This window comes from Erpetoichthys calabaricus, chromosome 10 (genome assembly GCF_900747795.2).
Source record: "Erpetoichthys calabaricus chromosome 10, fErpCal1.3, whole genome shotgun sequence".
NCBI lineage: Eukaryota > Metazoa > Chordata > Cladistia > Polypteriformes > Polypteridae > Erpetoichthys > Erpetoichthys calabaricus.
Window position 1 is genome coordinate 76,476,598 of NC_041403.2, and position 24,434 is coordinate 76,501,031.

General features: G+C 39.0%; 1 protein-coding gene across 1 annotated transcript; it reads left to right on the top strand.

Annotated features, from left to right (window-relative positions):
- The first annotated feature begins 590 nt into the window (after positions 1 to 590).
- tmem275a (transmembrane protein 275a) lies at positions 591 to 21,182 on the top strand. Its single transcript, XM_051932807.1, has 3 exons — positions 591 to 1,028; positions 17,209 to 18,399; positions 18,435 to 21,182. Exon 2 carries the CDS (start codon positions 17,309 to 17,311, stop codon positions 17,858 to 17,860), a length of 552 nt encoding a protein of 183 aa, XP_051788767.1. The 5' UTR covers positions 591 to 1,028; positions 17,209 to 17,308; the 3' UTR covers positions 17,861 to 18,399; positions 18,435 to 21,182.
- The last annotated feature ends 3,252 nt before the right edge of the window (positions 21,183 to 24,434 follow it).

A 24,434-nucleotide genomic window follows, 5' to 3' on the forward strand; every position in this document is an offset into this window, starting at 1 on the left:
TATTTAATTCTTTGTATTGTACGCATTCTGCTGCTAAACTCTAACTGTAATTATAATGTGCATTTTGTGGTCTGTGTATTTATTGATCAGGTTTACTCATTTTCACATTTTACAACCATATATCGATGCATTCATTGTTTAAGTATTTTTGCAGTTGCTTTGCTCGATTTTTTTTTGTCAACAACATGTGCGCATTATATATTTGTTACACTTTCTAAAATGTCTTTAATGTTTTAGGCTGTATTAAAGTCCAGCAATGTACTGTGTAGTCTACGAATCTAACAGCTATATCATTTACATCATTTGCAATTAACTTGCAATTAACTAATAATCATATAGTGCACGATGGCGTTCGGGAGCCAATTAATGTCACCTAGGTTTGTTTCCGTTCCTTCATACCTGCTGCCAATCAAAAGTACTGTCGGAGTACTTCACCTCGGTTCAGACTTTTAGTTGAAGTGCAACGTCCTTTAGCAGAACAGACAGCGGCTTCAGCACCGAGAGCTGTCCAGAGTCCGACGCGGCGTCACAGCGCCCCTAGCGGAAGCTTTAGTATTCGCGCGCTTCAGTGGCTGCAGACGTAGCGGGAAGCTGACACAGAGGAAAAGAGCAAGACGCCAATTCGTGTAGCTCGAAAGTAAATTGCTTAATTTTAGTGACGTAGCATCAGAGGGGCGGAAAGTTGCATTTTTGTCTCCCTTTCATTCCTTAGTCAGAAAATCAAGCCAGTATCGTCACTTGACTAAAGACCACCGATTCGGAAATTACATCCTCTTTTTCACAAGCAAATTATGAAGACCCAGCAATTGTCCACAAACACGAGCCCTCTCAATGGGTTTGTTTTTTATCTTGTCATTTTTGCCGACATTTCTGTATCTTGAAACGCGTGTTTTTTTTCTCGAAACAAGTAGTTAATTGCAATATTTGGAGTGGGAATATATTCGAAGAAAAGAGTATGCACGCCTGAAAATGAAAAGACAGCTTCGGCGTGGGAAAGCAACAGAACCAGCTGAATGAATTCCCGGCAGGTGGGTCGACAATTGTACGTTTTCTGCAAAGTTTTAGACCTGATGCCTCGATTCCACTTTTTATCCTCTTCCTATAGGCATAATCAATATGGGAAAATATTTTACCAAATCTTCAGCTACTTGTGGCTTACTGTAAGTGCACATTAAACGAGTGTTATCTATCTATCTATCTATCTATCTATCTATCTATCTATCTATCTATCTATCTATCTATCTATCTATCTATCTATCTATCTATCTATCTATCTGGTATATGAATACTGCTTGTATTTTTCTCTGAACGCTCTTATTCTGTGATCGGTAATCTTAGCACATAAAGCGCTGCATGGAATAATCCTGACTTTTAACAAGCGGTCCAAGCTTAGCAGCTGTTTCGTCCTTGGTAGAAACTCGCCTAATAAAGTTAAATATCGTTTTCCTGCCTCTTATAATATGATTTCGAATCTTTTAGATTTGCTGAATTGTATTTTCAGTTTGGAATACGAATGGTAAGCCGTTATTTACTGCGTTTCTGTGTTAACGTGGTGTGTTTCTGAAAGGCGCAGGTGGTCCTAATGTAGTTCCCAAGTAAGGATCGTCTCCATGGGTTTCCGCGGGATTCGCTTTCAATATACCTGCTCGGTAAATCCTGAGAGAGGGCGATCCGGTTGACCGGCAGTCTCGGTGAGGCGGCGTTTATGAATGGAAAGAGCATCACGGCCTTCGTAGTAGCTGAGTAGCTGTAGAATGTAAAACAAGTTGTGACCCCCCGAGTGAGATTTCTGCCGAATATCTTAAGTCATTGACGTGTACGCAGATTTGGGTCCCGAATGTTTATAGCATGCCCCTTACAGAGAAGCCTCACGTAGACATATTTTGAAAGGCTTGTTGGACCTAAGGTGCAGTAATAGCGGGCTTATTGTTTTTGAACTGATTGAAATCATACGAGTGTTATTGAAAAGTCCTTCATTGGAAAATACATCTGTGGATACCAAAGATATACAAGACATTTGAGATGTGAAGCAGTTACAGAAACTTATTTACCAGTTATACTAGCCTATTAAGTTTTAAACAATAAACTGCCTACTCAGTTAACCACATGAAGTGCAATACAACAATATTAATTCAGGGTCTTGTGAAGGATTGGGGACAAGTTGGGACACCCTTCCATGGCAGGGCTCACTTACACACACCCCTGTTCTTTAATACTATGACAATTTAGGAACCAGAATGAACCCTAGGGCTCTGGCACTGTGACTCACCTGAGCCAACCACTGTGCCACAACATTTTCACACGCTTGTTAATCTTGAGCTTTTTTTTTTTAAATTCATACAGTTTAATCATATTTCTAGATAAAGATAGAGTAGACCTGAATTGCACCATTAAAAATATTTAAACTAATCTCTGAAGAAAAGTACATAAAGTGGTCAATCCGTTTTAGTATTAAAATACCACCTAAAAGTAATTTACAGCATTGCAAACAATTAAACTAGGGTGATTAAATGATATTTAATTGTAGAACTGGGGAAGGTTCTTGTTTCTAGTAGGGCTAAACCCTCATTTTGAGCCCAAGTTTTCTATTAGAAGGTTGTAGGAATGGAGTTCCTCTTCTGATGACATCTGGCAGGAATTATGTTTGGACAGGATGGCAGTCCATTACATCGCACACATGCAGATAACACAGCCTTATTCACACAGTGCCAGTTATCCTAATGTACATGTGAGATGTGGGAGAAAACCTAAGGAGTTAGAGGGAGACCCCACACAGACAGTGACCAGGCCAGGAACCAAATCCAGGCCCCTGAACCTTTGAGGCAGCACAATCTAATCACTGCTCCACCATTACTGAGTGCCTCTAAGGAGCATTGTACCTGGTTAACTTTACTTTTCATCTGTTTCTGCATTTGGACTACTTGTCGATATAAAAGGTACTCTTTAATGGTATGCAGGTGTTTATCTCTATTGCTTTCTCACATATTAAATCACAGAACTGCATGACATACATCAATGAATAGTCACTTATCAATGGAGAAAAAATACTGATCTGAAGGGAATAGTCATGTGCCTGTAATGTCATGCTTTTCACTTGTAATATTAAAAATGACTGCTCTCTAAATAGCACAGAACAAAAATCGTCTACAAAGGGAAGAGAACTGAATTAAAAGATGCATTTAAAAATGCTGGGAAAAATACAAAACTTCACAAGCATACCTCCAAAATGACTGTGTAGTACTTTAAAATTAAAAATAAAAAAAAAATTAAAAAGACAATTAAGAGAAGGTTTGAAACATCAGGAGTCTACTGGAATAAAAGGCTGGCTGAACTAAGAACATGCAAGTCACTGAAGACCTCCAAGAATCAAAGTGCCAGTCCACTATCTGTAGGGTCTTTGTCAGCATGAAGTGTCAAAATTGAAATGAATATAAGACTCCACAGAGACATAAAATAAGTGTGTAAATGCTAAATTAATCTGGGAAACATATCAGTTTTAACATCTGAAACAACAAAGGATATTGAGTAAATTAAACAGAAAAGCTTCCGTATACAAGTGCCATAAATGGAGACATCCAGACTTTCCTCGGTTATCTGAGTGTTGAGATGTGTTGTGCCCACTTTAGGCCATCTATAATCGCAACTCTAATAAATTTAAAGCTACTCACCTTCTCAACAGTAAATATGGTAAACTCCCTGGGTGGAATTTGCAATGTCTCCCCATGTCTGTGTGCATTTCCTCCTGGTGCTCTGGTTTTCCCCCCACTGTTCAAAGACATGTATATTATTTGAATTTGCATTGCTAAATTGGCCCTAGTGTGTGTTTATTGTGTATGTGTTTGTCTTGTGGTGGACTGGTGTCCTGTCAACCAATGCAACCCTGGTCTGGATTAGGGTTAGAAAATGACATGACATGACCCTCTCAACAGCATCCTGTCTTCTGGAGATAGACATGTACATCTTTTCTTCTTCGTGAAGTCTATGACTAGCTCTTACGCTGTCCTAATTTTAAGGGTGAGATTTTTGACCTGGCCCCACTGTGTCACAAGGCAGAACATTTATCTGTAAGCCATCTCATGTTTATGGTTTTCATCGGCTTATTTAATTATGGAGCCGGAACTGCCACACAGTCACAGGGGACTTAATACACTCCTGGGTGAGGTGCCAGTGTTGAGGGTCAGAGTGGAGGACATGGTGCTGGGGTTTGCCAATAAGAAAGTGCAGAATGTAGTACAATATACCAAGATTTTCAGCTTTAATAGTACAACAGGGTCAAAATCTTTACTCTAATTTATAGACATTGTTTATTATCCAGGCGTGCCATAATGGAATGAACTGCAATGGCATCCTCAGTTGATCCTGATATGGCGTCTTCTCAGACTGAACCACCAGGCATTGCAGAGGATGGTGAAGTTGAGACAGAATATTATGGGCTCCCATCTCCCAATATATACATTTCTGTCACCATTTTAAAAAGGCAAACAATATTTTTAAAATCTCAATTCTCCTTCCTCCATTCTGACAGGGCTATTAGCACTTTCACCACTAAATTCAGGAGCAAGTTCACCCGCAGATTATAATGTCTATCAGCAACCACTTGTACTGACAACTGCATATCTCAGTCATGTGATGCTGCATTTAATGTACAGTGTATTGTTGTATTCATCGTGTGTAGGCTTTGAGAGACATGCAAGTAAGAATTCCATTGTACAATATACACATGACAATAAATTTCACCTTAGTAAAAAAAATGTCCTGTAGATCTCACATCCTGAGCAGGTATTGATTTACTTCCATATTTGATGATGTTTTCACCTCACTGCTTAATAAAGTTAAAATACAAGAAAAGATTTACAACCAAGAAAATGTATAATGTACATTTAACAGCTACTGTACGTAGCCCTTTTATGTCATTCAGTCAGCAGCAGGGCAACCATACCTCTCAGACTGCCTTTCTCTTCTCTTTCTTTTCTGGTTCCCAAGGGAAGGAGTCAAGAATGTGATGTTCTCTTGAGTCTCGTTTGCTCCATACTGCCACGACCCTCTGTGTAATGCTGTGTTTCCACTCTCCTGACTTTTATGCTCCTCTCATTCATTTCCACAAGTAATTCTCAGTGCAATAAAAGTTCAGTGACACCTGTTTTATCATTAATCATTATGCCACCTGACCAATCATCTAATTCATCAATCTGCATATTATAGTGCCATTCACAATATGCACCATCATTCTATTAAAATGAAACACCACGGTACAACTACAGGAAATAAAAAATATTACAAGTAAAGACAAGAATGTAGTATTACCAAGCAGAAGGAAGAGTTTCAAATGAATATATTATCAAGATGAGAGACTATTACACTGTTGGAGCAGAGTCCACTGTTAACGGTTAAGCCAAGAACAGCAGTTCAAGAAAGTCAAGAGGCAAAGAGGAAAGTCTTTAGCATAAATATTAAATGTGGCAACTGAAGATGACAAGGAAAAAAAACTAAATGGAGTACAAGTTCACAGAGATTTTACATTAAAATGATACAAATGTAGTTATGAAAACATTTGTCGAAATTCTTTGTGTTGTGAACTATTTTAGGTTGGCACCATGGTACATATTCTCGGTGGGGCACAAAGCTCACGCTCACCATCGCCCCACAACCACAAAGGCTTTGCAGGTTTAGGTTAATTCCAACGTGTCCCAGTGCTAGTAAGTGTAGATGTGTTATACATTTGAAATAAGAAGCATTTTAGCCGGCATGGCGTTTCTCATGCTTCACCATTGCTTATGCCTGACACATTCAATCTCTGTTTAATTCATTGTAACTTGAACTACATTTAATTATAATTCTCATTATAGTTCAACCAGACTGCACATACTGGTTTATTTAAATATATATATATCCTCTGTATGTATGCACAAAGTAATTCCTGTATTTTATTACATCTCACAGAAACTGAAATGTGCATTTAAGCTTTCACCTTCCTTCTAAAAGTAAATATTTGATGTTTTACCTAAGCACACAACCATATGCTAACAAAGATATTGACCTGCTTGCTGTAAATGCAAAAAAGAAACCAATAAATTAATTTCAGGGTCAACGCTGCATTAATAGGCATCTGAATGTATTGATAAATGTATCACTAATGAGTGGGCATATGTGTCACAGCAGCAGTGTTATTATTCAATTCAATTTATTTTTCTGCACTGTGTACAGGCTCAAAGCACTTGCACAAATTTACAAGTTTTTACAATAGCAACAAGTGAAAATATTTAAACAACGTTAAATACACAATGTTAAACACAGCAATTTCAATTTTATTGACTTAAATGTCATTACTGACATGTAAGTGAGAAATTATTTTTGTGAAGATTGTGTTTGAGCGCTGTCATTTGTCCATGGTTCTAATTACCTGGCTGTTAATTTTTAGCTTGAGTTATGTTCTTATAAGGATGGTGTGACAGCACAATGGGTGAGGTCACTGCCTCATGGTATCTGACGTTAATCCCAAGCCCAGTGTCCAGTTTATGTTCTTCCTGTATACACCCTGATATAAAAAAACTCAAGATTTGGAAAATGGACAGAAGGCCCTGCAACCATTTATTTCCCAAAAGACTCTTCACAAGCACTGCTAACAATGTTGTTGGTGCTATTTTCCCCTCATGTATTTGAAAAAAAATTTCAAAGTGTTCCTTTGCCGTTAAAGGCCTAACATATTTTATAATCTGTTTTTTTTTAACTTACTTGGAATCTACAATACAAAAACCCCTTCCTTTGTCATGCTGAGCACCACCGCCTGCTGTCCACATGTGTCCCCATTACCTAGTAATGAAGCATAAATGTGTTCTTCCCTGTTCAGCCGTTAGGCAGTCTGGAATAGAAGATGATTAACTCCTTCTCTCTTAGGCTATCCAGCAGTTCGTAAAGATTTCTCTCTAACTCTATAATCAGTTTTATATGTATGAACCAAGCACAATATCAATAAAAGAAAAATCAAACCAGGTGAGTTAATTATTAATAAGCACAACCACAAAGCAAAATGCATCATAATATGTGCAGTTAATTAGAGGCGTTGAAGCTATAAATCACTCCCAATGAAGCCACAATCACATCAAAAACCTCGGCACTGATGAAGAGAAGAGGTCTGCTTATTCACAGATGATGCTCAGTTGCCCCATCATGTTGCACTATTTCTCTCTGCAACGTGTTTGTGTAAAACCATAATTGTTTCACCCATTTAAAGTAGACATTTTTGGTGGGATTACATCAGGGATTGTCTCTGAGCCCTTTCTTATTTGCAATTTTGATTGACAGGTTGACAGATGAGATTAGACAGGAGTACCTGTGGACTATGATGTTTGCTGATGATATTGTGATCTGTAGCAAGAGTAGTGAGCAGGTTGAGGAGACCCTGGAGAGGTGGAGATAGATAGATAGATAGATAGATAGATAGATAGATAGATAGATAGATAGATAGATAGATAGATACTTTATTAATAATGTGTGCTGATATGACAAACATATTAAACCTCAAATGTGACAAATATGATGTGCAGACTGCATTTTAATCCCCTTTTAAGAGGACCAATGCTGCGTATTATAACTGAAGAACTTTTTTGGTTTTTCGTCAGTTTATATTGGCTACCTGCTGTCACTTTTTGGGTACTAGTTGATTGGTCAGGAATATCTCAGCCAAGTTTCACTCCATCATGTCTGCTGTACTGGAAGCCATGAACTGATTGACGAGGACTACATTCCGTTTTCATATCATTTGGGTGTACGTACATAAAATATTACACGTTTTTTCCAACATAAAAAGGCAATTTGAAGTAGTGTCTGTTTTTCTAACATAACTGGAGTGATTTACTGCAGTCATATTGCAATAAGAGCATCTAGTGAGAATGAAGGTGCTTTTGTTACCCATAAGCAGTTACATTCCATTAACGCACAAGTCATCAGTGATGCAGACATGAGACTGCCAAATGTCGTGGCTCGATGGCCTTTCCTTGACCACCAGATTGCAGAGGAAAGGCCTTAAAATGCCACCCATGCTCTTGCACACTCAGTTGCTCAGTGCCCCTTAGAACACCTCAAGTGTAGGTTGGCGGGGTCTTGACAGAACCAATGAAGTTCTGAAGCATTGTGACTGCATATGTATGAGGATGATTAGCACAGGTCATGCATGGTCTCAGGGGGTTGAAGCACATTCCCGTAAGCACATTTACAAGATTATCATGATTTATAAAAAGAAATTGAGTAGAAATGCCAGGTTTTATAAACTGGTTTTTTTTTAGCATACACATTTACACATATGACGTATTTTCATGCTCAAATAGATGCAAACATTTATAAAAGAGACCCCTAGTGACTACTGGTATGTATGTTTGCATGTTCTTCCCTTATCTATGTGAATTTTTCTGTTGCCACTTTCACATCACATAGAACAGATGTGCAGGTTAGGTTAAGTGGTAACTGCAAATTAGGCTGTGTACCCTGCTGCTCAGGTGGGCTGCCGTCAGCCCCCTGAAGCACTGAATAAGTATTAACAGATTGGAAAATCAATGTGTGGACTACTATAATATTTAAGCAACTATTTATTTTTTCATATCAAGTACCAAATCAGGACTGAATTATTGAGTCATTTAGTAAATCCTCATATCACCAACAAGACATTTTTCCAGGTGTCTACAGACTATGGCATCTTAGTACATTAATCCAAATTAGAAAAGTGTGCATTCTAATTCAGTAAGCTATATGCTCTTAAAAAATGGGAACATCTGTAAGAAGAAAGGAGAAAGACGATTTTTACATTGTCATGGAAACTCTATACTTTATTCTGTGTTTCTGCATTTCCTTTTCCCCGCAGTCTTGTGCCCTTTCTTCATGGAGATTGGATTAATAGTTTTAACGGCTTGGCTCTGAGCACTTAGACGAGTGTAAGGTAGATTGTATCACAGCAACCAAGAATTAAAAATCAGGCCTCAGTTTAGATTTGCTTACCAGCACCTGCACTAAACCTCTCTCTGGATGTTCCAAGTATGCAGGGCATGACTGGCTCTCTGTTAAGGAAAATGGGCAATTAGCCAAATGTGTCTCCAAGTCATATTGGGCAGATTGTTTTTTTTTTTTTTTAGTAAGTTTAAAAAATAAATGTTTACCACAAGAATGATTCTCAGTCACTACTTGTAAAAAGCCCAACCACTAAGTGTGGTGTAGTGGTTAGCACTTCTATCTGATGGGTCTAGGGATCCACTTCCATGTCTGGTCACATCTGTGTATAGTTTACATGTTCAACCTCTCTCTTTGTGGTTTGTCTTTGGTTTTCCTCCCTCATCCCAAGTAGAGGTGTTAGGTTAAATGCTGATTCTAAGCTGATCCCACTTGGGTGTGTCTTGTCTATTGCCATACTGAATCACTAAAAGTAAGTCTGAAGATGTTGTGCATTAAAACTAAGGTAGCACCGGTGCCTCATTCATCCATTCATTACCACAGCCTGCTTTTTCACAGTACAAGGCTGTAAGGAGCTGCAGCAGCAGTAACAACTTTAAGACCATAAGACAACCCTGAATGGGACATGAGGACGTCACAGGGCATACACACTCCCTGAAAGACTTACACATAGTCATATTGGTCTAATTTAGAGTGACTAATGAAACATAACTGCATTTACCAAGCTGGTTCAATCTATCAATATCACTAGACAAAATGGAAAAGAACAAACTCAGAGTCAGGAGAATGATTATAGGTAGAAATGGACAGAATTTAGACTTGGACAGACTTATGGAGGATGGAATGTCAGGTCAGGGACCATGCACTGGTATAACACTTTGCTGCACCCACCACATGACGAAACGACGAATCCTGGTTGGCAACTTCACTGGCAGACACGTGGTCCAGTCCCACCCTTCGGAAATGACCCTCTATCTGCCGCAGCCAGGTGTTACGTGAGCGTTCCCTTGTCCTGGTCCAGCCACTCGGGTCCTCAACAATGAGGATCCTGTGAGCCGTGTCACCCTCAGGGAATCACGCCACATGGCCATAGTGCCATAACTGATGCTCCCTTCCTGCAGGTAATGTGCCTCATTTGGGACTCCATGAACAACCGCTCATTCGACACAAAGTCAAACCAGTTGTACCCAAGGATTCTAAGAAGAGACACAGTACCAAAGCAGTCCAATCTTTGTCTCAGGTCACTGGGTAGCATCCATGTCTTGCAAACTTATAGCAAGATAGGACGCAGCAGGACTCTAAAGACTTGGATGGTCGTCCTTTTGCATAGATATTGGGAGCGCCATACACCCCTTTCCTGCGACCTAATAAACCCCCTGTCCTCCCAATCCGTCTACTGATTTCATAGAAAGAGTCACCAGAGACATGAATGTCACTGCCGAGGTAAGTAAACCTCTCGACACTGTCGACATGCTCTCTGCAGACAGATACACTACTGATGGCTGTGACTAAGGGCTCGTTTATACTTCACACTCAGAACGCGTACGTGCCTGCATCATGGCTGCCACGCGTTCCCAGCGTTCATTTGACGCATCCTCTGAGCTGGGGGCTCATGTATAAACACAGAAATGTTGCGTATGAACGTTTCCACGCTCAAATCGCGATGTATAAAACCTAAACTTGGCGTAAAGCCACGCACTTTTCCACGGTACCTCATGCCCTGGCGTACGCAATTTCTCTGCTCGGTTTTGCAGACTGGCGGCACCCAGCGTCAAAGCAATGCTACTGTCCCTGTGTGGTCACCCTTTCTTTCTTAGATCCACATTCCTGATGCGGCTTTATAAATACACTGAAACTAACTGCATATTGTTTATTAGTGTAATGCATCTGATTGTAATTAACCTGCAGCAATATAATGGTCCAGGGAATTGCCATAGTATTCCAAATATCATAACTGCTTTAGCGTTGTTACTCTCAATGCATCTTGTTCTTCTTTCAGCTGCTCCGGTTAAGGGTTGCCACAGCAGATCATCTGTTTCCATATTACTCTCACTGCACCACTCGGAGTATTTATATCACTGTATCTGAGTGGGGAATCACAGCAGCAGCTGATCGGAAAGAGAATTATTGGTATACAGCATGAAGCAGACCCTGCCTCAGCCATGGCAAAATGTTTCAGAGAGTTTCCTGTACGAACTTCGCAGTTTAGAAAAAGTTTCATCCCAAGAACTGTAAACGCACTAAATCAGTGCATCAAGTGCTCCTTGTAGAACTGTTTGGACTTATAAGTACAATCACCTCACTGTAAACTTGGGATACAGTTATAATATTACACAACCTGCGCCACTTTATAAAGCGCGTATTTACATATTGATGACAATATAATTTTTAAGATGAAATGCAGCAAAATATGTTGATTATATTATACAGATAAAACTTTAACTTCATTTAAATAATCTGTATTGCTAATAATTAAACATGTGAGGACACGGTGCCGCAGCGCTAGCTAGTTCATGGATTGTTCCTGGATTGCGTTGTATTCTTGTTCATGCTGACGCAACACTGGAAGGATAGACAGATAGAATAATTAAACATGTACTATGAAGATATTTCAATGTTCCTTAAAAGTTTTTAAGAATCGGCGTTCTAAGCTTACAGATGGCTTCACGTCTGTTACAGAGCTGATTGTGTGGCAATTAGGTATTTGGAGAAAGAAAAGTAAGGACAGGAATTGGAGGTTAGTACGTTTGAAAGAGACAGTACTGCTGCAATAAATTATTTCATCGAAGGTCGCGCATGGCGCAGCAAGCCTCTTGCATGAGACATGAACAATCACTGTGCCACCGTGTTCCCATGTTTAATAACATGCTTTCATTCCTATCATCATGAAAAAGATATCACGTATACATCTCAGTATTTTAATTATTCAGAGAGCTGTAATATCACGAATGTAATGGATTATGTGTCCTGTCGAAGAAAAAGAAAGCCCGTTTAAGAAGTAGGTAGTGATTCACACACATAGAAGATCAAATACAGGACAAAGCATTTAATGTGCTACTTTAGTTACAATGGGATTTGAGAAACTAGTAAATTAAACGATTTTAAGATGAAGTTTATGATGTTCTACTTTAATGGCAAAATAAACTACGTGATTAAAGTGGAAATTTCGAGATTAAAGTTGACATTTCGTGCTTTTTTCCCCACTGTGTGCCTATTTTTTTTGTCTGTACCCTAATAAGCTTTCATATGACACTCAGACGGTGGGCTACGACTTGCCTTTTCACGGCGACTTTGATATGTGATTTCTATTTTATTTCGGGCACTGTGCAACTTTGTGAACTTGAGCTTTCGAGTTTCTCCGACACTCTGTCACTCGATCAACTTTCTTTTGTTGATTATACCACTGTTTAAACCAACAAATAGTACGTTTTTCCTTTGCCTCCACTTGGTATTCGCTGAAATTCTTATATTTTCCCTTGTGCTTTTCTCATTGTCTTTTCACAGAAGGCTATTTATATTGATTTGCATATTCAAAGAGGCGTAATTCTGGGAGGAGTTGGGGCGGGACAGAAGGCGCGTGCACATGCGTTACTTTTCACGCTGATCAGGATTTATGTAGTGGAAGAACGTGAAAGTTTGTGTGCGCACAGATTCCTGCATCTGGATTTTTCTGTGCGTACGCACATTCCCGCTTTTGTGCTTACGCCATGTTATAGTGTGAGTTCTACGCACGGCGTTATACATGAGGCCCCAGGTCCTCAGAAATTAACGTGACGCTTGCGCAAGTTGCAGTACCAGCAAAAAGTCAGGGAGCTCAGTGTGCTAAAAGTCGGAATGTGATGTCAGTCTCTGTTTACTATCAACATGTGACAGAAAGCCTCTATGCGGATCCTACAGGATCGATGTGCGTGCTTCGATGTTTGATGAATAGTTCAATGTGGTGAAGCAAAATGCTGACATATAGATGCATTCATGGTGCTTTTACAGTATATTCAAGCATCGCATATTCCTGATTGTAATGACACGATACATTTTAAAAGTCTCACATACCATCTTTTGTGCTGTCTTTTCTTTTTGCAACTTCACAACAGCAACATAATGTACAGCGCTGTATTTGAGCCACTGAGAACAAAAATTAAGGACATGGTGAAAACGTGTATTTTGTGATTAAAGTGGAAATTTCGGCTTTAATCTTGAAATGTCCACTTTAACCTTGTAGTTTACTTTATCTTTAAAGCAGATTGTCGTAAACGTCATCCCAGTTTTTAATCGCTACAACAAGCAGCAATAGATCACCACACAGAACACATTAAATGTATGATATTCCAACTCGGCAAATTTAGAATCTTTAGATTTATACTTGATATCACTTTTATGATGAAATGCATTAATGTATGTATGTTACATTTTACAGATAAATCGTTAATTTCGTTTCAATAATGAATACTGTTCATAATTACATACATGGGGGTGACACGGTGGCGGAGCGGTAGCACTGCTGTCTCGCAGGGAGTCACGTAGCTGGTATTCCTTGCTTGGATTCCACACTGTGCTCCGGTTTCCTTCCAAACATATGCAGATTTGGGGATTTGGTGCCGCTAAAATGACTCCAGTGTATGTGTGTGCTTGTATTCACCTTGCGATGAGCTGAGGCCCCGTCCAAGGATTGTTTCTGCCTCGTGCCCAATGCTCGCTGGAATGGACACATCCCTGGATTGATGGATTTAATCATTAAACATCCTTTTCAGAGATATTGCGGTAAGGTGTCATTGGAATTCAATGGGTGTTCCAGTCAATTCACAACACAGAGAAGCCAAACCTGTTCTCACTGTGATAATATCTCGTACTGCCACCTGCTGGATTCCTCCAGATTTATGTAAAGTACACACTCAAGTATAAACAGTAAAACGCTTGCGTAGCAGGAGTGTCCACTGAAGCATGCGTCGCGTGAAGTATAAATCCGGCCTTAGAGGTCATCAAAGGCCTTGATCTTGGTTTTTATCGAGGACAATCACAAGCCCAGACACTCAGACTCCTCGCTCAGGGTCTCAAGAGCCCTGTTCAGAGCCCCCTTTGACCCCGTGAAGATCACAGCATCGTCAGCAAAGTCAAGATCAGTGAATCTTTCTTTACCAACAGATGCCCCACAGCTGCTGGACCCCACAACCTTGCCCAACAACCAGTCCATGCAAGCATTGAACAGAGTAAGAGCAAGATGGAAGGTTAATGTATGTAAACATACCATAAATTGTTACACACCAGAAATAAAAATGTTAGATTTGATTGCACAATGGGAGGCTTGAAACTTGACAGTACATTTTATGAGATGGAGTCACATCTGGGCTGTGTACAGAAGAGACTGAGAGATCTTTTTGAATGTTGGGCTGAGTAGCACTCTGTCCAGTTCAAATCAAGAGATGTTATTTTTGAGATATAATTGCACTAGTGAGGGCATACCTGAAGTATTGCGTGCAGTGGTAGTCCCTGTAATATAAAAAAAAAATTATAGGTAAGAGCGATCTGACAAATTCCAGTACTCTGGGGTAGGGGCTGCAATGAAAAAACTGAGGCAGTCGAACCTGTTCAGTTTAAGCCAACAAAGATTGGGAGCAGACACGACTGAAGTGTTGAGAATTAAGAGGTGAATTAATATGGTAGATGCCAGCTATTTTAAAATGAATTAATCAACAAGAATACGGGGCACAGAAAGAAGAGGGTCAAGGTTAATTTTTGCATTAATGGTAGAAAGTATTTCTTCACATGTAGGACCATAAAAATGTGGAATAATTTACCAAGCAGAATGGTAGGCAGCAATACTTTGGGAACCTTCTTATGTCAATTTCGCAGTATTTTTAAAGAGTTTGCTGAAAATCAGTTGACTGGCTGAGTTTAGCTGTAAGGCCTGTTATCATCAAGACTTTTTAAACTTTTTTTGTTATTTTCTTATAACTGCAGAACTTTGGCCTATTTGTTGAAACTGGAGGATGCCCCCAGAGGGAACATGCAAACTTTAATTTACATCAAATACGGGGGCCCAGGACTGTGACTTTAGTGTTCTATCAATTGGTATTAATTTATCTATTTCTGTTCAAAAACATCTGTTTCAGAAAAGAAACAGAACCTAAACTTTGTCTTAGACTTGCAGAAATTCTCACATTTTAAGTAAGTCTTGAGAAGTGATTAATCATTACTCTTTATTCTTCATCATTTAGGCTTCAATCTGTTGATACACAGTCTGAATTCTTCACCAGACTGATACACTTCTGTGAACTGAGTTTGTGATTGATACCATTGGTACCCACCTTCTATCTATCTATCTATCTATCTATCTATCTATCTATCTATCTATCTATCTATCTATCTATCTATCTATCTATCTATCTATCTATCTATCTATCTATCTATCTATCTATCTATCATAGATGGGTGGAATGAATACAGGGTGAGTCCCAAGAAATGTTTATGTGCCAGGAAACTTGCCCCCTTTTAATTCCAAACATAATACAAGGCAAAATAGGCACACAAGGGTGCAAAACAGAAACAAGAATAATCTAACCTTCTCAGCTTCACAAAGGTTGATAGCTCTTAAGAGTGGGTCATTCACTGGGAGCTCAGTTTTTTGGCAAGTCTGGGTCCAAATGAGGCAGCAACATCCAGAGGCGTCGGATATTTTTAAGCCCTTCAGCCAGAAGAGGCAGGCTGTGTAGCCCTCAAGAAGTGTCTTCTTGCTGTTGCAGAGGCGATAGCGCCCCCTCTCTCCCCAGTGGGGTATGGCGTACCTGTAATGATACTCATGTGTGACTCAATCTATCTATCTGTCTATCTATTGTGAAAAAGGTCTTTATGGTAGATTAAATACATATAGTGCAAATTTAGAACAATGAATGGGTGAACATGTTTATTGCACCATATATAATGAAAATGAAACATTTGCAATCATAAATTTTTTTCCGAATCCATAATTATCTAGGTTTTTGCTCATTTTCACTGTAAGTATATATTAAATTCTAAGCAATTAAAAGATATCTAGAATACTAAAGTTAATGATTTGTGGATTAAATGTGCAAATGAATGAATGAATGGAACTTTAACTTGCTTTTACTAGACACTGTCTTTGTGTTGGGAGTGATACTCCGATTGCTGCAGAGATGCTGTAAGGGAAAAAAGAAAATACAATTAAATGATGAAGACTGCAGACAGTTCTAAATAGTTGATTGGCATTTTTAAAGACTAAAGGCTGAGCTGGCAAAGGCATCATTTATATTCTGCTGGTGAAGTCACAGTCTAACAGTAGATACTTCAAGTGTTCTAGCTGTTCTCACATTGCCCAAAATTGGTGACTGGTGTTAAAGTGAATTTTCTTAAGTCTTAAGTATATAGTGCCTCTCCCATCAGCACTAACCATAAAGCTAGAATGTAGGAATTTAGGCCAGTCTATTACAGAACAGACTCACAAACAGAATTCAGTTTCAAGTTGACATAACCAGTAAATGTTTTGACTGTGAAAGAAAACTCAAGGAATTAGAGAAGAACCCATTAAGAACATCCAGTGTACAAAAATGCAATGCTAAGATCCAGGGGATTTGAACTCAGCAACTGTAAAGCAGCACTAATAACTGCACCACCATGCCACCTCTAGCACAAAAACTTGAAAACAAAATATGTGTATCAATTTGGTGTTTTTAAAAGTACTAGGGTGTTGTACCGTGTTATCCATTATGAATGTAGTGAGAATTCAATGCAAAATGACACCTTTTATTGGCCAACTAAAAAGATTACAATATGCAAGCTTTCAAGGCAACTCAGGTCCCTTCTTCAGGGAAGATGTAATCAAGATGTGTTTTTAAAAGAAAGAAAATTTCAGTGAAAACCCATTTGCAGCCCATGGACTGAAAAAAGCAGATATGCTTCCTTAAAGAAGATCCACCTTCAGTGAGTTGGCTGGATTACTTTGTGTTCCAGATTTTGTTAAATTTATTCAGTGAGACAGAATTATTGTTATAGACCACAACAACAAGTGATATTTGTCTGCTTTTTATAGCGTGAACCATAATATTAAGTTCAGGAATACTCTACCTAAAATATACATCTGAGAAAAGAATTGAGGAAGATACACTGGTTGGAATATCGAATGTTTACAATTTACAATTTGTTAAAGTTTTAAATAAAAGATATAGATAGATAGATAGATGTAATTGTGGTGAATATCAGTGACCTACTCTGTTGCTTGTGTAAGTGGGCTGACTACTGTCTTTCCTGTGCTTCTATTAGGTTCCTTGATGGCCTTGTATGCTGTATGACTGGTGGAGGCCAAGTCAATTTGGACACAAATATCTTCGGATCCAGTCCTTGAAAACATTAAGGTGGTGAGATGATGTTCACAGAAAAGAGTGTCACCACAGTGCCTAAGAAGGTTGGAAAAAAGAAGACCCGGCCTCAGGGCCTGCCATCTCCAGCACTGTGCTGTGCTTGTGGCTTGTGCATCATGCTGGCAGGAATCAATATCACACTGGTGGGTGCTTTTGCATTTGGAACGTTTATGCCCATGAACAATCCACCAATCATAATTGGCCCCATCCTGCTGGTCGTGGCTTTCACCTTTTTTGGGGCCTGTTGTATTTGTAGCCGCCGACCTCCTGCCCAGGGATCTCGCAAACCTAAAGGTGGCAATAACTTGGGTTTGATCCGCACGGGTAACACTGCCTTTGAAATTGAAACCAGTGAGCACACCCTGCAGGATACAACTGCTGTCCAGCTCAGCCCCACCAACTCACCAGGCTCTTCACGCAAGTCCAGTCCAGCACATGATGGACCACAGGCATGTAAGCTGTTTACCATGGATAACAATGGACCTGCTGCCCACTACACTGCAGGCGGGGATTCCATTCAGCTCAACCTGCCGAGGGACCTGGCGGCTGCCTAGCACAGTGAGGACTGCTGTCTCTTCTCAAGTCATGGGGCTGCTTGGCAAGTTATGAAGTGCTTTGTCGAAGGGCACAGAGCAGTCATTGTTTTCCACGAAATAGCTGGATTAGAGGGGCCCATAGCTCAGTCAGTGTGCAGAGGGCCATTCACCCCATAACCTCAGATGAAATTATGCTTTACTGCAAAGTGAAGGAGATGAAGGGTGCAGTTAACTGTTTCCACCAAACTGATCACCTGAGTTTCAAAATGTGGGTATAGTGGTTCAGCCTTCATTTCAGAACCCAAGGGGTAAAAATCATAAAACAGAGCAATATGATTTTCATGGAGTTCAATGTGAAATGTCAGGCACTGAGATTGTCTCAGGTCTTGTCTCTTTGACCTTCTTGTGGACTAATGGGGGACACGACAGATGTGTAAGTGGAGAGATCATGAAATGACAGTACAGCAACACTACATAGAGCTACATATTTATATATACAATATAATATTTTTTCTTAACTAACTGCAAAATGTTGAAAATGTCAAGAACTTATTATTGTAGTTTAAAACTAACGTATTTGCAACTTTTCCAGAAAACCTGCAGTTGCCGGGTCAATATTTTTACTCCCACCTCAGTTAAAACATGGGAACTGGCCTTTAATGTCTATAGCTGCTCCAGGCTTCTAGCTTTTAATGCTTATAACTCCTCTGGGCTTCTCTCAGTGCTATTTCTTATGAAACTCTGCTTTGAGCGTGTTATCTTCAGGTCTAGGACAAGCCAAATTAGCTATGATCTGCTTATTTTTAGCGTCCAGAAGCCATACTAGAAACGTAAAGCAATCCCTCTGGGTGCTGTTAGCCTGTACTTCCACACTGATACCATTACATTTGAGAATAACGGCGGTAAAGACTTGTACTGACTAGCTGGTCAGCTTCTGTGCTGCGGGGAGTAGCAGGAGGGTTACTTGTTCTGTGACGATGGAAAAGCCTTTGAATTTTAGTCATTGATAACTGTTTGGGGGTCCTGATCTTGCATAGTATAAGCAGAACCATCATGATAAAACACATCATGTTACATAAAAAAAGAAGTGTTGCCTATAAAGTTTCTTGCACAACAGCAAATCTTTTCTACTATGCAGGTATAAAAGGATATCTGAATCAATGTGGAGTCCTCTTCTGAAAGTCCCTCTATGTCTTTGCATTATTGCTCGCTAAGTTCTTTGCTGATACTTAATGTCATTTTTATAAACTGTTAAGAGCTAAATATGTAAATAGTGCTGTTAATAGAGAGCGGATGAAGTATTAGAGATTGAGCTCAATGTAAGCTAATAAAAGTCATGAGCAGGTTGTTAATGTTTTATCGACGGTTAATAGATGACTTATTGTACATTTCCAACGCATCATACATAGCTTTTAAACCGTCACCTTTTTTTTTCGGTAGTGATCCATTTCCTGTTATTCAGAATGGCTCCTTTAAAAGGAGAGCAACTCCAATGCCACAGATCCCTGCTAGTGTGATAGTGAGCCCGTACTCCTGTCGTACCTGAGCTAAACCTAACAGTTCCAAGTATTTCTCTGTGATCATCTTCCATGCCCTGCTGTTGTAATTGTCTCTATATCTGATTTGATATGTTCTTTACTAACATGGAGGTTGAGCTAATGGCTTCTGGAAATTGGATTGGAAGGGATAAGATGGCATTAATTACAGGCGCAGATTGCCTTTTGTCACGTTTAAAATTTCACATGGGGTTTACCTAATGATAGTTTAGTACAGAAGAGACGTGTGTCATCTGTGTCTGAAGTCAAACTTTGGATTCACTGTGTGATTTCTCCTAATCCTTTCCTGTTGTGTTATGAATCCTCGGAGAATGTTCTTGTCTCTGAAATAACTCATTCCATCCATCCATTATCAGACTTGCTTAATCCAATTTGTGCTTGCAAAGCCTATCCCAGGAACACTGGGTGCAAGACAGGAACCTATCCTGAATGGAGTGACAGTTCCTCCAGGGCACAATCAGGCCAATTCAGAATCACCAGCATCTCTTTTGATGTAGGAGGAAGACTGGAGTGTCAGGAGAGTGAACAATGCTGACATTGAACATGCAGACTCCATATAGACTTTCTCTGGGACTGGTGTGAATACAGGACAGTAGATCTGAAAAGTAGTAGCACTAACTACTATGCTTGTGTGGCCAACTCTGAAATGGCTCTCATAAATAAATCAGTTCACCCAATCTTCCTCATCCAAGTAAATCTCAGAATATCACACATGACTAAGAATGATATAAAGATTAATTTAATGGGACAGAAAGGTGAGGAGGTAAAGGCTCCAGTAGACAACAGGAATAACTGCATGCTCTTTCTTTCTAGTGCCATGCATCCAATCATTTTAACTTTAGCATTTTGTATGTCACTTACTTTTACTGTGTGAGACTTGCAAGTTACAGTTGATTCTCCCTAATTAATGTTACCAGATAAACACCTCGGGAGCTGATTATTGCAGTTTAATCTCTTTGATTACTCAAAGAAAAGACATGTGACCTCAAATAGCTACTGTTCATAGGCAGATTAGTTTAAAAACAAAAAATAATAAATTTAATAATCTATTTATTAGTGAGGTTCAAGCCTGCCTTGGTCACAGTGTCTGGGGAGTTTCACACAGTCTTGTGGTTTTCATCTCACATCTTAAACACATAGGTGTGTGTTAGGTTAACTGGTAAGTCTGTGTGAGTGTCCCCAGTCGCGGACTGGCACTTCAGATGGTTTTGGTGACTATAAACTGAGTGAGTTTAGATGTGTTAGTGAGGTGCCCTATGACTGACTGGCACCTGAGGTGGTTCCTGCCTTGAGCTCAATGCTGCCAAGATAAATAGAAGCAAATTGAAACCCTGATCTGGAGAATGAAATGATGGATGGATGGAGGTTTTGCAGAATTATAGATAGAATTTAAAAGACCTAAACTCTTTTGACAATATAATGAACTGAAACAAAATGAGTTTATAGGGCTTTGCTTTCTGGGTTATGTTGGTCAAAATATTTAATGGGCAAATTTCAGTATTTAAGAAAATTTCTGAAAATCAACAGTAGTTCAATGCCTTCTTGCTTTGTGATGTTTTCTATTTGTTGTTCACTGTATGTTTTTTTTATTTTTTAAAGTATATTGCCATAATGTTAATATCTTTTTGCAGGTGTATCTTTATCTTGTACTCTAAGTTTTGCAGGCTGTGCAAAAATAGTTACTTTTTTGTAATCTAATAGCTTTGATGTACTGTGGTCATCAGAGTGTTCTGACAGTTTGACATAGCAAAAGATGAGTAGCATCTTTGAAGACCTAAGGCCATTTTAAGGCACTTTGCACAGACAATGCAGACACATAATGAATCTTAAATAGGTGTAGCCCATGCTAGAGAAACATCTTCTGCAAAGGATCATAGATAGATAGATAGATAGATAGATAGATAGATAGATAGATAGATAGATAGATAGATAGATAGATAGATAGATAGATAGATAGATAGATCTGCTGCCCACAAAGGTCCATGAACCAGAGTTTGATTCTGAGTTTAGTATCTGTGTTCTCCCAGTGTGTGTATGTGTTAGGGATTAGAGAGGTTGTGTGAATATGCTCTGTGATGAGCAGACATCATTTCTAGTGTGAGTTCATGTCTTGATGCTAATGTTTCCAGGATAAGGTGTTCCCCCTAGCCACGCAGGACTGGTAAAAGTGAATTAGGATGAAGAACGAATACATTGGTTTAATAACAGTGGTGTAGTGGTTAGCACAAGAACAGTTGGAAAGGCTGCATTTTTGTCTTCGCTGATGAATATGCTCAGGGCATCACCACTCCTCTCAGCTTGTCATCCTCCTTGAGACAGTAGTGGCCTTTGAATTACACAGCAGCCCTTTTAGCCAGTAGAGCTAGAGTAGAACTCTCTGGGGCCCAACAACACATCAAGCGGTAGGCAGTTAGCAAATAATTGTAACCCACACATTGAAAGACAAAATTGAATTTTATGCATGTAAATGTGCGATATGGGTACTAGCTGTATGGGGAATGTGGAAAATCTTTGCAGCACTGAAACAGCATTGTTTTACAAACTCAACTGAACAGCCAGCTTAGCCAGACATTATCCTGGCTTGCATGTCTTTGGGAAGTGGGATGAATACAAGAATACTTGGAGGAAAACAAATGCATAGACATAGGGAGAATATGTAAATGATATCCACAAAGATTTGAGGCCTGGGTCAATGCGTCTACAGTAGTAAGCACTATAACAGATAAAATGGAGGCAGCATTAGTAAGTGGACACTTTCCAAATTATTTATTTTTCCTATATTGAAATGAAGAACGTGTATATACAGTATTGTAAAATTGTCTGGGAGCATGCAGTACAGGTACCTCTGTGTGCATTTTGTCAGCTGTGTTACTGTATTCATTGTCTTTGGCACGTGAAAAAAATATGAAAATAATCAAAAAACACAATGAAGACATTGTGGTTTAAAAGATGGAATTACACAAACCTAATGCTGTATTTATGTCGAGAAGATAAAGTACGACAGCAGCTGCTTCCTTCACACATGAACAGCTTCTTTCTTCCTGTGAACTGATTGGTCAGTTTTGACGATTTCCCAGATGTTCACATTTGTAACAGACTATTCTAGTCACTTCTTCAGTAAAACTCAGTTTGGAAATAGATGAGCTGCAATCATTTTAATTCCTTTATAAAAAAATTAAAACAAGATTAATTATTAATAAAACAAGATTATAAATTGTTTTTTTTGTTGACAACTTGTTAATTAAATGTTCCCTTGCCGGACATTTCATTGCCATATTTGCCATTTCTGCTCTGAGGGAATTCTTTTTCCCAGTTGGTGCCTTTATAAAGTTGTAATATGTCATGTCACCTACTCTGTGGCCAAAAATGTAACCATGCACTTTTTGGCCATCACATTTTTCCTGTGCTTCTTGTACTATTTAGAAGGTTCTGATTGTTCATTTTGGTGCAAGATTTTATTTAGGCAAATAATGCTTTTGGTAGCTTAGGTACTGCAAAAATGCATCTATTTCTCATTTCCACTCATGCAATAAGACCTTAATAAAGGTTTTAATTGGTCTCCATAGCACTTGCAAAGCATCGGTAAAGTGTTTATTCATCTGTACAATGCGGCCTACTAATAAAATGTCACTTTGGTGTGGTCAGAGGTGGCCTAGCTGAGACACATTTCTCTCGATATTGCATATTTAGTGTAAGACCTGTGAATCCTTCATAATTAGAAGTAATTTTACCATCATGTCAATATGCCACACAGCACAGAGATGAATAACCTACAGTACGTAATGATGTTTTATAATAATTGTTATGAAGACCAAAAGAAGCCTTTCTTAAGGTCTTGTTACAGAAGAGTTAATGAAGTACCTAAACTAATGTGTTACCATGATTTCTGTAGAATTCATTATGGTTATTGCCCCACATCTCTGCCAGCCTCTTGCCCTTACAGGGAATACAATTAAGGGCAGCCATCCATTTCTTTGATCACTTAACCTAACTCTGTGCCCTTGTGATCCAGAAGCCTGCCATTATTCTAGCACTAATGTGAGAAAGAAGAGACCACTCACCAGATAAGAAGCCAGTCCAAAAGGAAAAAAAAAAAAAGATAAAAAAAAAAAACAAGGGTATGAACATCAAAATACGTTAAACTTCAAGTTTGGCTAAATTGAAAAGCATGAAAAGCCTCAACTGAATTTTAGGGCACTTAATGCACAAACTGTGTGTACATTCGTGCTTTAAAGATACTGTAACATACTTAAACAAGTCAGTGAGTGATCTTGACCAGGCAGTTTGATATCATAGTCACAAAGTAACTGATGCTTTTGCTTATTCCAATTTCAAAGAAGCAGAAGAGCCATCTGTCAATGTGATTTGTAGCTGAACCCTCTTTATTGAGTTTGCTTCTTCTCAACAGACTACTTTATTTTTCAGATCAGCGGTAAACACAGAACACATTACTGATGTGCAGCTCCAAACTGATGAGTTGTGCATCAATACAAACTTATTTTGTGACAGTTAGTTATTTGATATCCAGAAGCAAAGTTTCAAAGTTATTTACTTCATAAGGACTAAATTAGCAACAAAAACTGAAAATATTTTCATTTGACTATTTTGACATATTGTTCTGATATACAATGTTAGTGTCTTGTGGTTCTTTTTATAGAATATATGGAACTGTTCTAAAAACAGATATGAAGTATCTCCTCAAAGGTGACCAAAACAGAGTGACGGAGATTTCATCTTCAGCTGAGAATGTTGTACAGAAATCTTGGATTCTGATCATTCTGCAGATATCCTTTTAGTTAGCAGGAGAGACATCAAGTATCTGAGATCATCAGATAAGCATGGGAACTGTGTGAGAGCGACAAATAGCAGTACTTGCCACTCTGACGAGTGACGCTGGCCCGAGGTTCATCTCAACTGGTTTTGGATATTTTTTTAATTTCAATTGCCAGTTTATGTTCATTTCTCCAGAGTGAAAATGGAGTAGTCAATATTATGGCCAAGTTTTTGTTTTATTGTATGTACTGTAGGTTAGAATT

Excerpts from the sequence above, each read along its gene's own strand:
- tmem275a (XM_051932807.1), top strand. The coding sequence starts at position 17,309 with ATGATGTTCACAGAAAAGAGTGTCACCACAGTGCCTAAGAAGGTTGGA.